We start from the raw sequence: 17,306 nt of genomic DNA, 5'->3' as shown, positions 1-17,306 counted from the left end.
AGACACTTACTTTTGTTAGAGTTATGTGTAACTACGGTTACATTCTTGGTTTTGAGCATGGCATCAATTAAGTTATGGTATAAATATTTTATGTGCAGTATGTGATTTACAAAAGAGTATAGTGAACAGGTATTTGAATGATCGAGATTGTGATATAGAAAATTTTAGGATATTAACGATGTATGTGTATTTCCAATGAGGGGCATGATGGTAATATTGCACTCTCGGGAATTGTTACTTGTTTACCAAGACAACAGTGAGTTGTTGATATTGCGGGCTGCAGACCGTAATATCAACAACTTATTCATTGGGTTCTTTAAGCAAGTAAACTAGTGGGTCATTTTACGTTAACATTTGTATTTACTTATTTAATTAGTTATTTATTATTTGGGCTCGATTCAAAGATACTATATTTATACCTTCAAAGTACAATACGCTACAAGTGCACATGTAAAACTTTTCTATGCTCAGTTTTGATTTCAATACAACTACTTCTATAGTGTTACGTATACATATTTGGACATTATGTTTTTATACGTCTAATTTTGATCCTATGTTTTTATAAAAGTATTAGATTTTAGTATTGTGCTAAAGGAGAAGGAAAGTATGAGCTTGGAGGCATGAAAGAGGAATAATTGTAATCCGATCGCGACGGAATATCATTCTCTTTTATGCAGCCGCTCTAACTCGATTTCTCCTTGTATATGTATTTATATACATATTTTCTCCTTATTTTTTAGGATTTTACATTTAACAAGTTATTTTAAATTTCGGGGACGAAATTTTTCTTAAGGGGGTAGATTGTAATGACCCGTTTCCAATTTTACGGTTTTTATAATTTTAATAAGTGAATGTACGAAATTGCACTTCGAGGTAAATGTGTTGACTTTGTTTGACTGCCTTGTTGTGTCATGTAAGATTTATTTTCTTGGTGTATCCTCGCAAACGGAATGTAATTTGGAGTGATAACAAAGAAGTTATTAATGATCGAAGTCAAGGGCAAAATAGATATTTTTCCATTAATTTGGAACGCTCCAGAAAATTTGGAGTGCCACATGTGTGGCTGAGATGAAAAGGGCAGTGAGATGGATGAAGGAGATAAAGGAAGTAAGGAGAGAAAGTAGAGAAATGAGGGAAAGGAGAGAAGGGGAGAGCCCAATCAGAAAGATAAGAAATGAGGGGAAGGGAGAGAAACGAGAAGCACGAAATCAACCCTTGACCCGTGCACCCACAACACCCAGTTTCAAACCTGTGAAATTCTGGCGATTCTCAGCCGTTTTTCAGGTGATTTTCACCCCCACCTTCACCTGCAATCACCACCATGAAAATTGGGGCAAATTAGTGGCAATTGGTGACGATGACACTAACGGGTTCTTGGCTACGATCCGTCGTTCTGACCAGTTTTAGCACCACTACCATCCCAATTCAACTTCTCTCAACCTCAGGAACAAGGTCCAAACAAGTTTGGTGGTGTTAGGGTTCGAATTGAGGACGAATCAAGGGAATCCCATTTTTAGGGTTCCGACGAGTTCGTGGCGATTTGAAGCTTTTCCCGGCCAAATTGGACTTGGCCACAGGTATAAAAATTGCTCTATTCATTGAGATATTCATTCCTATAAATTTTGGTAATTTTTGGAAATAGTTGGATTTTCCGGCAAGTTGGGGTGGCCAACCGCCACCTGCGGCGGTGAGTGGGTGAGACGTCCCCTGACCTTACTAGGCTATATTTCAATACCCTGGTTCCATTTGTGAAGTCCAATTGATGAATTTATGTCGTTTGAACCTAGTTCCATTAAGGTCTGCCACTTGATTAGAATGGTAATCGACTATCCGACCGTTGGATCATCACTAAACTTTAATATGTTATAGTACATAATATTTGAGGACCATGGGAACTTACAGATCAGGAATCTGAAGAACAGATCTTTACGAATTAGATTTGTAAGTTCGTAAAATAAAATGTCGGTCGCCACTTGGTTTTGGCAATTAGCAGAGATCCGACCGTTGGATCATAATGAAACTTTAGTATAATGTTTTAGAAGCATAATGTGGATATTTAAAAGTTACATATTAGAAATTCAAGGTGCGGATCTTTCAGATTGAGTTACGTAGAGTTGTAAACCCTACCATCGATCTTTGACCGACGGTTGACTTTTGGTCAATGAGTCTCAAATCATTCTAGAACGTCCTTAGGGATGTGTTTTATGTAAGTTACGTATTCTATTGATAAGGATTCTAAGATGTGGTATGATAATTATTTTAGGGGATGATCGTTCGTGATGCCACGATATTCATGCTAGGGAGTTGTAGCGCGGACTCCAGGTGAGTGGGTCTTTTTTCTTTATATATATATTGTAATAGCATGTCCCTAAAAATTATGATTTTTATAATTTTAATACGTGAAATTATGAAAATGCCCTTTGAGGTAAATGCGTTGATTTTTATTAACCGCCTTGTCGTGTCAAGTCAGATATGTTTTCTTGGTATATTTGGGTAGTGCTCATCTCTACAAACACGTGGGCACAAACGGGACGTGATTTAGAGTTATAACGAAGGAGTTAATAACGTTTAAAGTCGGGAGCATTTTAGTAAATTAATTATTTTCTGGAATGCTCCAGATTTTGGAGCAAAATCTGATTGAGCCACATGTGTGGCCCAGATTAAAGGAAAGAAAGGTGGGCGGTGCAGATGGAAAATAAAGGAAGAACAGGGGAGAGAAGTGGAGGAATGAGGAGATAAGAGAGAAAGGAACGGACGAATCAGAAAGAGGGAAAATGAGGGGAAATGAGAGAAGGAAATGAGGGGAAAAGAACCGGGTCACCAACCACTACCAATCCACTCATCTTCGTCCCAGCTTCCATTCCCACTCAATTTGGACTGATGTGGTCGAGGTTTAACTGTGAACACTCATCATTTTCTCTGGCGAGTTTGAAGTCACCACAGCGACGATCCGCCCGATTTTGAAGCTACTATCATCGACCACCATCATGGGTCGACTCCTCATTAACCTAGGAACATGTTCCAAGCCTTGGTTGGAGCATTGGAATGAGTTTGGAGGTCAAAACAAAATACACCCAAACCTAGGGTTCTGGCGGATTTTTGTGAAATTGAGGCTTTTCCTGGCCAAATTAGCCTTAGTCACAGGTATGAAACTTGCTCCACTCACTAAGATCTTCATTTCTATGAAGTTTGAGAATTTTTAGAAATAGTTGAATTTTCCAGCTAGTCGGGACGGCTGACTGCCACCGGCGGCGGCACGTGGCCAGTGGAACGCCAATGCTATTTTACGTTAAATCGATATATTGATCTTAGATTTGATATCCATATGATGTGGTTTGATTATTGTGAATCTAGTTTGATTAAGGTGCGTTACTTGATAATTATATGAATCGACAATCTGACCGTTGGATCGTCACCAAACTTTAATATGTTGTAGTACATCATATTTGAGGATCATTGGAACTTATGGATCGGGAATATAACACACGGATCTTCCCGAATTGAATTTGTAAGTTCGTAAAATAAAACGTTGACCGCCACTTGAATTTGCAATTGGCGGAGATCCCACGGTTGGATCATAATGAAATTTTAGGATGATGTTTTAGTAGCATAATGTGGATCCTTGGAAGATACTGATCTAAAATCCGAGGAGTGGATATTCCGAATTGAGTTACGTAAGGTTGTGGACCTTATCGTCGATCGTTGACCACACTCACACTCACACACACCACTCTCGTTGACTTCTTTCTCTCCTCCCTTCCTCGGATTTCTTGCCATTTTCGTACAACCTATACGGACAACCCTCAAAACCCTTTCAAACTTCATAGATCGAGGTTGTGATCGATGTTTTTGGAATCCTTGCAAGCTTAAGGGTCGAATGGTAGTGATGGTTGGACGTGAAAATCTTGAAAAACCCGAGAAACCATAAACTCCGATTTGAGCACTGTTCATGCACTCGTGATTTCAAAGTTTTTAGAAGATTTTAAGATGGTAGTGAGCTTTAGGACATCTTCACGAAGCTCGGAGAAGAAAAACGAAGTGATTTGGACGTCGAGAAGTTGAGTTTGATAAGTTCCGATTTTCTGCAGATTATCGAGGGTTCTCCGGCGAGATTCCGTGGATTTCAAGGCTTGAAAGTGGTAAGGTTTTGTTCCTTTCATCCTAAGCTTCAAATTGATATAAATTTTGAGAATTTTGGTTTACAGATCGGGAATCTAACGCACAGATCTTCCCAAATTGGATTTGTAAGTTCATAAAATAAAACGTTGACCGCCACTTGAATTTGCAATTGGCTGAGATCTAACCATTGGATCATAATGAAATTATAGGATGATTTTTTAGAAGCATAATGTCGATCCTTGGAAGCTACTGATCGAAAATCCGAAGAGCGGATCTTCCAGATCGAGTTACGTAAGGTTGTGGACCCTACCGTCTATCGTTGACCGACAGTTGACTTTTGGTCAATGGGTCTCAAATCATTCTAGAACACCCTTAGGGATGTGTTTTACGTAAGTTATATATTCTATCGATAAGAATTCTGAGATGTGATTTGATAATTGTTCTAGGCGTCAATTGTTCGGGACGCCTCGATATTCATGCTAGGGAGTTGTAGCGTACTCCAAGTGAGTGGGCTTTTGTTTTCTATATATATGTATATATGCTTTACGATTTCCAAAAACTGTTTTTAAATGAATTTACAGATTAAATGCCATGTCAAGGATGCATTATATCTTACTATTTGCATTAGTATAGTTTTGCATAATATGGAATGATGCTACGGAGGCCCAAGTAAGCTTCAGGTGAGTACATTATGATGATAGTGGTTGCATTGTGTATGGTTATGTGTAGATGCATTTAAAACTGATTATCCTACACCCTGGTGTTAGTGCTCCACCCGAGGCCAGGGCCTAGCCTTCACGTGATTGTTCACCTCCCACACCATACGCTCACATTGGATCCAAGGCAAGTGCCAGCCTATCGTACAAACCACATTAGGTGGTTCTGACTCGTAGGTGACTTGTGATACTTTGCACAGCAACTTAAGTGTATTTATTTACACCCAGCTTGTCGTACAGACCACATTAGGTGGTTCCGACTTGTGTGCAGGAATTGGTTATGAGCTATAGATTCAACCGTATAGGTCATGTTAGGTGACTCCGGCTAATATATCATATTATATTAATTTACATCACCTGGCTTACATATTTATCATCGAGATACTTGACATGGCACATACTTTGGTTTTCATTGCTTTCGAGCCTAATTTCTTTATACGTATGTATTATTATTTTCTTGGAAATTATACGGGTTTTACGGTGAGGGGTCATTATTGTTGGAAAGATAAATGGTTTCAAAAAGCTTTGTTTTTGTCCACTCACGTTTTCTGTTTCTTTTCGCCCCTCCAGGTTTAGCTGATGAAAGTTCGTATCGACGAGGATTCTTGGCGAATCTCAGTATAGGTGGCTACCTCTGATGGTATGATTCTTACCCACACTACTGTACCTTACTTATGCTCTGACGTCGTGTGTGAAATGGGTTTACACCCGCTCACTACGCACTCTTCTCCTTAGGCACTTTTAGATTTGAATTTGTTCACATTTTCCACATCACTATACTTTATGGCTTCGTCACCTTCCAGGTGTCGGCCAGCACAGCTCGATTTAGAGTCCTAGTGGACATTCCGGGTCGAGGTGTGTCAATTTGGTATCAGAGCATAAGTTAGGCAGTATTGCGTTCATCACACGCATGATGTAGGCATTCTTAAGTCTTGAACCTAATTTTCGAATTTTGCCACCTCTTCGAATACGAAAAATATGTTAGTTTTTCCTAAGTTTTAGGCAGTTTTGTCTACTTGTCTAAGATTTTAGAATGTCACTTTGGAGAACGCTTTTAGACTTAAAGCAAAGAACTTTCCTGCCTAGGAAAGATGTAGATTTGAGATAAGGTGATGGCCCTGAAGCAGGGCTACTATAGCGATAGTTATGCATCACGGGAGAATTACCTACTAGTTTCACTATTAACTAGTCATTTATTTCAACCTATTGAGTTAGGAAACCATAAATAGTCTAGATTCCTTGGCAGTAATCACTAGTGTATCACCTATTAGAATCCCTATGAGCATAAACGGGTAAACGGTTATGCGGGTATGAGCATAAACAGTTATGGGTAAATAACCGCGGTTACTCACCCGTCATAACCGTTGCCCATCCTTAGTTGCGGGCAAAACCCCATCGTACCCATATTTAGTAAGCCGAATGAATGAAGAATATGCTCAAGTTGAGGAAGTGGGCCAAGGTCACCAGTGGGATCACCCCCAAAGAAACGTGACGAACCAAGTCCCAACCCAAAACGCTGTCACCTTAAACGCGATTGAGAGAAATATCAGCAATGACAGCGCCACCGAAGAGATTGGCATTGAGAGCAACTCCAGCATTACAAAGGCCCCCTATGGCAAGTCACTATTGAATAACCTCCAATGAACAGTAACTGCATTTAATGAACAGTAACTGCATTTTGCATTGCATCTCCACCCCTACACTAAATAGCCATGGCAATAGGTAATAAAATATTAGTATTTTTTTATTTTATAAACTAATACAAAATAATTTTATTTGTAATTTTGGATAAGATTTTTAATCGTTCTCGTTGCGCCATATGTCATTATCCGAGAAGACAATTTTTGGTGATAGATTTCGATAAGATATTTATTCAATGCTTTTGTGCCACATGTTGTCGCCTTTTCAAAATCGTTGAGGATAGATTTCTGATAAGATTTTTAACTAATCACGTTGCACCACGTGTCACAATCTGTTTACAATCTTTGAGGATAGATTTCGATCAGATTTTTAACGAATGACAGCATGCCACGTGGCATTATCTACAACCTAATCCTTTCTTTTTCCTCCATATAACCCACCTTCCATCCTAAGAAATCACACACCAAAATCAAAATCTCTATCATTATTCATAGTTTCTGCTTCCTTCTTACAATGTCTTCTTCAAGGATGTTATGGGAAATCGATGAGCGAGAGAAAGAATTGTTTAAGCAGGGGGAAGAAATGTTCAATCTCCAAGTGGGCGAAAATGTGATGGAAGAGGAAAATGATGAGGAGCGTAGAAGAAGAGATGACGAAGCAAGAAGCCAAAGAGCCTCACATTCCCGTCGAGTCATCCAAGTTATGGCTCAAATCTGCAAGCCCAGTTGTTCCACCAACCTTGATAGAAGTAGGCAACGACGAGGTACGGATCTCTTGGACAATTATTTTGTCCGTAATAGTGCATTCCCTGATACGTACTTTAGACGTCGTTTTAGAATGGAACGACATTTGTTCAACAAAATCATGATTGTTGTTTGCAACCATGATTCTTACTTTGTGCAAAAGAAGGATGCGTTTGGTAGGGGTGGGTTCAAAAAACCGAAAACCGAAAAAAATCGAACCGAAAACCGGATCGAGGCCGAAAAAAACCGAACCGAAAAAAAACCGAACCGAAACTGTCAAAACCGAACCGAACCGAATATGGCTGGTTCGGTTTCGGTTTTTGAGGTTCGAAAACCGAACCGAAATATATATTTAATTATTTTTTATAATATTTTAATTATAAAAAATCATTAAAAAAAAACTTCGAAATTCTGGAGCCATGGGGGTTCGAACCCATGCACTGCAACTTGAGAAAGTTTCCCTGAAACCAAGTGGGCAGTGGGTTTTGTTTTGCTATTGATGTATGACTAAGTTATTTATAAAATTGAAATCTATAGTCTTTTGTGCTATTAATCATCAACAAAACCCTACGCAGCCACACCTTTTCTATTTTAGATTCCCCTCTTCTCTCTCTGGTTCCCTGCCGCAGCCACCAACACCTTTAACCCTAGCCGCTTCATACCCAATTCCCATCTTTCATCATTCTCTTCTCTGTTTCCCTCTCTCTCTCTACCTCCCTCCCTCCAACCAAAAACACAACCAAAACCCAGAAATCCCACCTCAGAACCTGCGGCAGCTTGTAAGATTTTGAGCGAGCAGTCCTCCCAGGAATGGAAGACCATGGCCCGAGCTTGGCTGGGCTCTACTTGTTTCCCGATGTCAAAGTTGTCTCCATGGACGAGGTCGAAGCCTGGATCGACTCCACCTTCGATTTCATACCCCAAGGCATCAAATCCATCTTTATGACTTCCAACCCAATTGGTTGATGGGCATGCTGTTTTGTTTATAAAAGATTCAAGTAGGTATTTACATTATTTTTGTTGTTAGTTAGTTAGTTAGTGTTTACAATTTTGACAAGCTTGTTGCAATGGGATCAAGGATTCTCCTATCTAGCAACCTACTCAGTTAAGCACGGAATGTATATATTTTCTCTTTTAAAATGTGGATTTATCTGTTGTTCAACTTGCAGGATGATTTCTCACTGATGATGCTCAAGGCTTCAAGCTCCAGATTTAAAAGGAAAAAAAAAAACTCATGAAAAAAACCGAACCGGCCCGAAACCGAACCGAAAAAAATCAAAACCGAAAAAAACCGAACCGAAAAAAACAGGAGAAAAACCGAACCAAACCGAACCGAACAGTAATTTCGGTTTGGTTTCCGGTTTCGGCCAAAAATCGAACCGAACGGAACCGAACCCACCCCTAGCGTTTGGTGTTATGGGTCTTCTTCCTAAGCAAAAAATTATTGTTGCCTTGCGGATGCTTGCATATGGAGCATTTGCAAACCAAGTGGATGAGATAGCGAGGATGGGGAAATCAACCATTCTTGAGTCCCTGATGAGGTTTTACTCTGCAATCGAATCACTCTATACTGCAGAGTACATCCGGATACCTATTGAGATGCACTTGCAAAGGCTATTGAAGAAGGCCGAGATGCGAGGTTTTCCTGGGATGATTGGAAGCATCTACTGTATGCACTGGACCTGGAAAAACTATCCAAGTGCATGGCAAGGAGCTTATGGGGGCAAAAAATGAGCAAAAAGTTATCATTTTGGAGGCGGTGGCTTCATTTGATACATGGATTTGGCATGCTTTTTTCGGTGTTCCGGGGGCTCAAAATGACCTCAATGTCTTTTCCCAACCCCAGTGTTCAAAGATGTCCTACAAGGAAAAGCACCAAGAGTCACGTACTAGGTCAACAGACATAAGTACCACGAACCATACTACCTAGCAAACGGTATTTACCCAAGGTGGTCATCGTTTGTCAAAACAGTGTCACGTCTGCAAAGTGCAAAGGAGAAACACTTTGCAAGCTGTCAAGAAGGGTGTACGAAGGATGTGGAGCGTTATTTTGGTATCCTCCAAGCTCGTTGGGCGATTGTCAAGGGTGCTGCCAGAATGTTTGATTTAGAGTCGCTTCGATCCATCACGATGACGTGCATCATTCTTCACAACATGATTGTGGAAGATGAGTACGATTATGATGTCGTTGATGAATATGAGCCAGACAAGATGAACACTTCCAGAACACAAATATACTATGCTCATGATGACACCGAAGAACCCGTGCAACACGAGCCATTAGAAAGGGATAAACATTACATTGAAAGGCTCATTCAACGATATATTGCACTTCAGGACCCATATATGCACAATGCCCTGCAAATTGACTTGATGGAGCACCAGTGGGAATTGAAACAAGCTCAAGATACTTAAGTTCATTTAGTGTGTTTGTTTTTACTTGGTGTGTTTATTTAATTTTATTTGGTGTGTTTTTTAAGTTCATTTAGTGAGTTTTTTATTATTTGGTATGTTTATGTAATTTTATTTGGTGTGTTTATGTAATTACATTTCTCACAACTGCATCTCATTACCCGTAATCGGATCATGAGTAACTTCAACCCAGCTAGAACACAACGTAACATCTTCAATAAGCGTCCAATTCGTACCTGTATCATTAGTCATTTTGTTGGAAAACAATTGGATTGAAACTTTGAGAGAAAGATAGGAATGTGGTTGAAAGTATTTGAGAAAATATGAATTTGTGGTGTAAGGTAGAAGATTATGAGAATATATTTATAGAAAAGTAAAAAAAAATTTTTGATATTTTTATTCATTTTTAAAAAAAAATATTATTCACATGCCGTTGGATTAAAAAAAATTGAAATCCAACTCTCCAAATTGTGCCACATGGCACAACGGTAAAATTTCAGAATTTTTTACTGTGTTTTCTTTTCTTCTTTTTTTTTTAATTTATAAAGGCGAATAACATGTACCTTCAACGGCTGAAATTAAAGAAGGTTTGAATTTTTTTTTACCGTTGGAAATCCAACGATCCACAAAAAATAACCGTTGAAATCCAATGGACATGAAGGTGCCACGTGGCCTCCAACGGTAACATTACTGAATCTGCGCCACGAGCCCTAACGCCTGCAAAACCGGTCGGGGATGCACCCCCACGCCTACGTGTTACGCACGCGCTTGACACAAAATATAAGGTGGCTGATGTCGCCTTGACGTCAGCATTGCATCACCCCCACCTCGGGCTCTCGAGCCACCGATTCGTGCTAGGCCTGTTGCTCGGGCCCCCTCCTGTGCTGAAGCCCGCATGGCCTGGAGTTGATCAACCCAGCGATTTGCTCCTATGCAATCCACAGTCCATCGGGCTAAAGGCTCCGCTGGACTTGCTCTGGGGGGGAGCTAAATATTGAGTCGCATATGTTCCCGAATTTGAAAGAGCCCTCAAAATTTTTGTCACCTAATAGTTATATGTAATAACATTCTATATTTAAAAATTATTTTTGTTAGCACTTTAAAATCTCATCGTTCACTTCTTATAAGCTTTAATATTTGAGTAATGTTATTCATACCATGTTTTTGTACCACATTTTCATACCACCTTAGGTGGCATTTGATGTGGACATCCATAACATTTAAATTAATCAGATTTTTAGATTTAATTCATTATTTAATAAACTAATAATTAAGAAAAACAAGTTAATTAAATAATGATTGTGGTATACGAGAAGTCTTTCTCCTTCCTTTCCTTGGGTTTTGCAAAATTTTCAAATAATATGGTTGTCCACATCATATGCCAACTAATGTGGTGTAGAAATGTGGCATAAAAATATGGTATGAATAACATTACTTTTAATATTTTTCCTTTCTAAATATAAAAATTGGGAGTACAATGAGATACTTTTAAGAGAGTTTTAACGAAAAGCCCGCAGTATTGTTCACTTTAACGAAAAACCACATTTTTACACTAAAAAGTCAAACTTGGTACTATTCACTTTACCCTTTATTTTGTTCTTATCGTTAAAACTCAGAATTTTCAAGCCCTTTTCATTAGTTTTCCTTACTTTTAATGGCAATAATAACACCTTAAAATGATTTTTTTTTTTTCAATTTTATTATATAACAATGTTATATATTGAAGTGAACCTTTAAAGTTAGAGTTTTTTAGGGGTTTTTTTTCTTGTTTACTTTATGTTTGTAGCTCTTTTTATTTATTGTTAATGACATTTTTAAACTTGCAATCAATGAGTGTTAACTTTTGTTTTGATTTAAGTGATTAATTTCTAGTGTCAATACATTGTTCCACCTTTTTGTTAAAACTATCTTAAATAGGGGCCCTTTTATTAATTTCACACAGAGCTCCCAAAATCTCAAAGACGGCCCTGTTAAGAATGAGACAATATGTAGGAGGATCACTGGTAGGCAGTTTTGAGCATAATGTAGCTTTCCTGGAGGAGGACAGGGAGGGCGTCGGTGCAGGTGTAAGAGGTGGTGGACATGGGAATGCGATGAAGCTGAGACTTGTGAGGGAAGAATTGGTAGGAGACGAAGGGTTGGGGAAGTAAAGATGGTATTTTAAAAGAAAAACTAATGAAAAAAGCTTGAAAACTTTGAGTTTTAACAATAAGGACAAAATAAAGGGTAAAGTGAATAATACCAGGATCGACTTTTTAATGTAAAAATATGGTTTTTCGTTAAAGTAAACAATACCGGGAGTTTTTCGTTAAAGTTCCCTATTTTAAATTAGATTTTTTTTTTTTTTGGAAGTTGTTAGAATAATAATAAGGGTAAAGAGGGAAGAAAAAGACTCAAACTTGCAAGACATTAAAAAAAGTGATGTTATTTACACCTCAATGTTGTATCTTTCCACCTACCTTTTAATGAATTTTTTAAGGGTAAAAGATTGTTTACTACCCTCATGTTTCGTGGTTTTCAACATTTAGTACATCAAGTTTTTTTCGTCTCAGATTCATACCTAAAGTGTAAATTTTGGGACAGTCTCATACATCCGTTAGTCAAACTGTTAAGTTTTCTGTTAACTATGACGTGGCGCACTGACTGGGCGCCACGGGTCATCCAAGTTTTTTTTTTTCTTTTTTCTTTTTTCTTTCTTTTCTTTTCTTCTTCCTTCTTCTTCTTCTTCTTCCTCCGACTGCAACTTTCTTTTTTTTTCTTTTTTTCTTCCTCCTTCTCCTTCTCCTTCTTCCTTCCTCCTTCTTCCTTCCCCTTCTTCCTTCTTCTTCCTTCTCCTTCTTCTTCTTCTTCCTCCGAAATCTAGGGAAGTTTGTTTGTTTTTTTTTTTTTCTTTCTTCTTCTTCCTCCTTCTTCTTCTTCCTTCTTCTTCTTCCTCCGACTGCAACCTTTTTTTTTCTTCCTCCTTCTCCTTCTTCCTTCCCCTTCTTCCTCCTCCTTCCTTCCTCCTTCTTCTTCTTCTTCTTCCTCAAAAAAAAAAAAAAACTTTCATCTTCCCCCAGATTCGGAGGAAGAAGAAGAAGGAGAAGAAGGGGAAGGAAGAAGGAGAAGAAGGGGAAGGAAGAAGGAGGAAGGAAGAAGGAGAAGAAGGAGGAAGAAAAAAAAAACTGAATATGGGCAGATTCGGAGGAAGAAGAAGAAGAAGAAGAAGAAGAAGGAAGAAGAAGAAGAAGAAAGAAAAGAAAAAAAAAAACTGAATCTGGGTAGATTCGGAGGAAGAAGAAGAAGAAGAAGGAAAGAGAAGGAAGAAGAAGAAGAAGAAGAAAAAAAAAAAAAGCTTCCCCAGATTCAGAGGAAGAAGAAGGAGAATGAGAAGGAAGAAGAAGGAAGAAGGGGAAGAAAGGGAAGGAAGGAGGAAGGAAGGAAAAAGGAGGAGGAAGAAAAAAAAAAACGTTGCAGTCGGAAGAAGAAGGAAAAAAAAAAAGAAAAAAAAAACTCGGATGACACATGACGCCCAGTCAGTGTGCCACGTCACAGTTAACAGAAAACTTAACAGTTTGACTAACGGATGTATGAGACTGTCCCAAAATTTACACTTTAGGTATGAATCTGAGACGAAAAAAACTTGATGTACTAAATGTTGAAAACCACGAAACATGAGAGTAGTAAACAGTCTTTTACCCATTTTTTAAATTACAAATTTGTCAATTTGTAAATTGACTGATAAGGACATTTCTTACCCTCTTTTGCGTTTATTTTTTTTTTTTTAAGAAATGGTTGGGCGTGATAGCTCTCATGCTCTGTTTAGAGGCGATTTGTCTACCTTAAACCCTAACTCATCTTTTCAGATAGAAGATTATGTTTCCATTGAAAAGGTAGAAGAATAATTTTGTGTGTGGGTCATATGAATTTGCTGCATCCGTACATTTGAAGTTTTCGTTCTCGAACTTTTTCATTTGAATTTGCATAGCTCGGTGGTTTTTCATTTCAATTTGTATACCTTTGTGGCTTTGAATTTATATTTAATTTTGCCTACCATATTATTAATAGTATTAGCACTGATCTTTGCCATCAAACTTTTTCACTTGAATTTGCATACGTCTGTGGTTCTTATTCGTATTTCTTTGCGGGTAGACAATTTTATAATTTTACACATATATATAATAATCAAAGGTTATTTTTGGAATAATAATGGATGGGGAAATAACATTTCAATTTTTTAACTTTTTAAGGTGTGGGATTATAATATGGATGGAAAAATAAGACAATAAAGTAGGTCTAGCAGCTCTCTTAAACTTTTGAGAAATTGACAAAAATGGCATTTTCTTGTTATTGGGACCAAAATAGGACAAACCGGCTATATGCACACTCCAACTCCTCATGCACAAAATTGAAATAACAAAAATACCCACACATAAATTGTAAAAACTCACAGTTGATGGCATCATTTTTCTAATTTAAAAGAGAGGGATGTCGAGAGACAACTTTGAGTTGTGGATTTTTGGGTTGAGCTTTGATTTTGATGAAGGGGAAGTCAGAGAGAGAGCTCAAAAGAGTGAGGTTGGGAGTTTTGGGTTGAGCTCAGAACTGTGGGGTTTAATTTCGAACACTTAGATGTAGAGAGAGCTCATAAGAGTGAGGTCGGGGTTTTTGGGTTGAGCTCATATTTGTGAGCTTTGTGTGTTATTCTCCCATAACCAAACACAAAAAAGTCTTCCATCTTATATTTAGAAGTTCAATTAGGGTTTTGTTTCATGTTTGATTTTTGACATGCTAGAATTCGCAAATACGAAGTCATATCATGGGAAAATCTTACCCTAGGAAGTTTTTTAGCAGTTCATTTTTAATTATCCTATACATACTTTGAAGCATGATATTTTTATTTTTAATAAGAAAAGAGAAATTACAAACCCAACTACCACCTTTACTATATAACCAAGTTGATTATCAAAACGAAGAGAGAACATCCAAACATGAGAATTTGAGGATCTCTTACCAATCTTAGCAAGAGCATCATCAACAAAATTCGCTTCACGAAAAACATGTTTAAACTCCACGTTATGAAACCAACAAGCAATCTTCAGGATACTCTTGACAGTGGCATCGATTAAGGCCCGCCCGTCAACAACAAGAATGTCTGAAATACCAATCTTCGTAGCACCCGCCACACACGCCACTGATGACAAAGGCACTTGCTGCATGCAAATTTACTTGAGTAATCATGGGAAATGTTCTCTTACCCTAGTATGACAAGTGACGAGAAAGAACTTAAACTTCTATGGCTACGAGTAATTTTTCAGGGTTCGAATTCCTCCAACATAGCTCCGCAAAAAGTATAAACATTTAAGCTATTACCTGGTTTGAACAGTTGTAAAGAGTTCATCCATAAAGATAACCGTGTTATACCGCTAAGCCGAATAGATCAGGTGACTCAGGTTCACCCACAAAAACCAGAAACGCACCATATGTAACAGTAATTAGCAGAACAGTGTTCATCCGCTCGAGATAAGCTTTTCTGATGGTTTCATGTGATGAAATCTGCACGTGTATTTGCTCCAAACATGCACAAAACAAATACACATCTATGCCACGGAGAAGGAGAAAACACCAATATGAAGATCAACAATCAACCTTTTCTTATTGGTTTCAAATGAATCATTAACTAAGTCTGCATTGCAATCATCAAACATTTTTCAAGCCAATGGATGAACAATCAACAACACGTTTTGTTACAGAACTAGTTTCAACGAATGCCTCAACCAAAAAAAGACGGGGTAAAAACTCAAAAGATAAAAGAGGTGCACAAAATGATGAGATGACAGTAACTAAGAGCTATGCTGGTAATGAACTAGGCATATGTCTAAGATATATATGTACAACCTGTATAGTGTCATTTGAATACGCACTAAAGTGATAGGAATCCTTACGAATAACAAGTTGGAAAAATTCAACTATGTTGTTGATTGTTGTTAACTTCTTTGGCACGAATCGTAAAAAAGGTTAGGACTTCAGAACCCTCTCAATGGCAGCAACATAGAACTCCTTCGGCATGGTACCAACCACAGAGTCACATTTCTTCCCATTCTTGAACAGCAAAACTACAGGCACAGCCTTAATTTCATAGTCCTCAACAACCTGCAAATCAACATCTGTGTTGAGCACATAGCACTTGAGCTCCCCAGCATATTCAGCCGCAATTTCATCAATCACCTGGTGCACCATCCTACACGGCCCACACCAGCTCGCATAAAATTCAACGAGGACAGGGGTCTCACTGTTGATGACTGATTTATCCCATGAGTCTCCAGTAACCGCCGGAGCTGCATATATACAAACATAATATGGTTAAGAGACAAAACCGAACATCCCCAACATACATACACACCGATCTCTCTCAATTCGGATGGACAAAATGTATTTGAAAGACGCGGGTTAGGCCAGTTGGAAAGGGGCCCTCCATCCGAGTTAGAATCCCTTCCCCGTAGATATGAGTACTTTAAAGTATCGTCTTGTTAAAAAAAAATCCAGTGGGATCTACTCTCACATCAGTTCCCAGAAATAAGTAATCCATCAATTTATGTTTAAACATGTATGCAATCACCAAAACAGGCAGATAGATAAACCCAAATCATACCATTCAAAACCCGATTTTAAGCATCGAAGGAAAGTTTTGGGGCCAAATTGTTGGATACCCAAATGCTAAGATGCCTCGAGGAAACTAGCAATCGGAGGCACAAAGCACACAAATTATTCCCACAAAACCAAAACATTTTGCATCCATAAAATTAACTTTCAGATACACAATTCAATCAATCAATCAATGGCGGACCAAACAAGAAGTGACGAGCAAAAGAAAAATGGATTAGATCTAACAGAGGAAGGAGATCAGAAAACACCTTTGGATTCGCGAACGGAGAGGATCTTGAGGCTGCGAGGAGGAACATTTGGAAGGCCGACGATGAGTCCCCGTTCGGGCTGCTGCAATCGGAAAGGGAATGAGAGATTTGGCGGAGAGTGGGAGAGGAGAGGCGAGAGCATTGGGTTTTGGATGGCGGGGGAGCGTAATGGAGTCGAGCAGTGGAACGTGGAAGCGGCCATAGCAGCGGCAGCAGAGGGGGGAGAGAGGGAGAGAGAGAGAGAGAGAGAGACGGTGGTTGGTTGGTTTCTGGTGCGATGAGGAAGTGAGGGAGTGGAATGGGGATTTTGGGCAGGTTTTTTTTGATGATGAATGATCAAGCGACAGCGATTGGTGGAGAACAAGACAAGTGTGGGGCCTGCTGGTTGATTTTAAATGGGAAATAATTGATGATTTGGATTTTGGATTGATGGGAAAAGACAAAAAAAACAAAAGGTGGGAGTTAAAAAGTTGGCACGCCCGGTGGGATTCGAACCCACAATCCTTTGATTAGAAGTCAAATGCCTTATCCATTAGGCCACGGGCGCTCTTGTTACTACTACTTACTTTAATTTATATAACGTACTGGAGCATCGGCTTTGTAATTCTTTCTCACTTTATGTTTTACCTCCTTCTACACACCCTTGTTTATTTTTATTTTTTTTATTTATTCGATCTAAGGGTAAATATAAACAACTATTACCGAAAAAAAGATATTCAAAAATCTCTTATATCTTTATTTCTATAAAATATAAGTTGACATCACATTATCCTGATATCCTA

General features: G+C 38.5%; 1 protein-coding gene and 1 non-coding gene across 2 annotated transcripts; both read right to left on the bottom strand.

Annotated features, from left to right (window-relative positions):
- Positions 1-15,241: 15,241 nt before the first annotated feature.
- LOC126621989 (thioredoxin M3, chloroplastic) lies at positions 15,242-16,837 on the bottom strand. The gene is made up of 2 exons (XM_050290622.1): positions 16,525-16,837; positions 15,242-15,948 (listed from the first exon to the last, which is right to left on the bottom strand). Exons 1-2 carry the CDS (start codon positions 16,724-16,726, stop codon positions 15,629-15,631), a joined length of 522 nt encoding a protein of 173 aa, XP_050146579.1. The 5' UTR covers positions 16,727-16,837; the 3' UTR covers positions 15,242-15,628.
- Positions 16,838-16,998: 161 nt separating this feature from the next.
- On the bottom strand, positions 16,999-17,071 carry TRNAR-UCU (transfer RNA arginine (anticodon UCU)). The gene has a single exon. It is a non-coding gene; the product is annotated as a tRNA-Arg (tRNA).
- Between the last annotated feature and the right edge of the window lie 235 nt (positions 17,072-17,306).

The sequence above is a fragment of the Malus sylvestris genome, chromosome 5 (assembly GCF_916048215.2).
Source record: "Malus sylvestris chromosome 5, drMalSylv7.2, whole genome shotgun sequence".
Lineage (NCBI taxonomy): Eukaryota > Viridiplantae > Streptophyta > Magnoliopsida > Rosales > Rosaceae > Malus > Malus sylvestris.
Note: the sequence above shows the minus strand (reverse complement) of the source record. Positions and strands in the feature narration are given on the sequence as shown.

Coding starts and splice junctions, on each gene's coding strand:
- LOC126621989 (XM_050290622.1), bottom strand. CDS start 16,726: ATGGCCGCTTCCACGTTCCACTGCTCGACTCCATTACGCTCCCCCGCC. Junction 15,949..16,524: donor CTCCGTTCGCGAATCCAAAG/GTGTTTTCTGAT, acceptor GTATATATGCAG/CTCCGGCGGTTACTGGAGAC.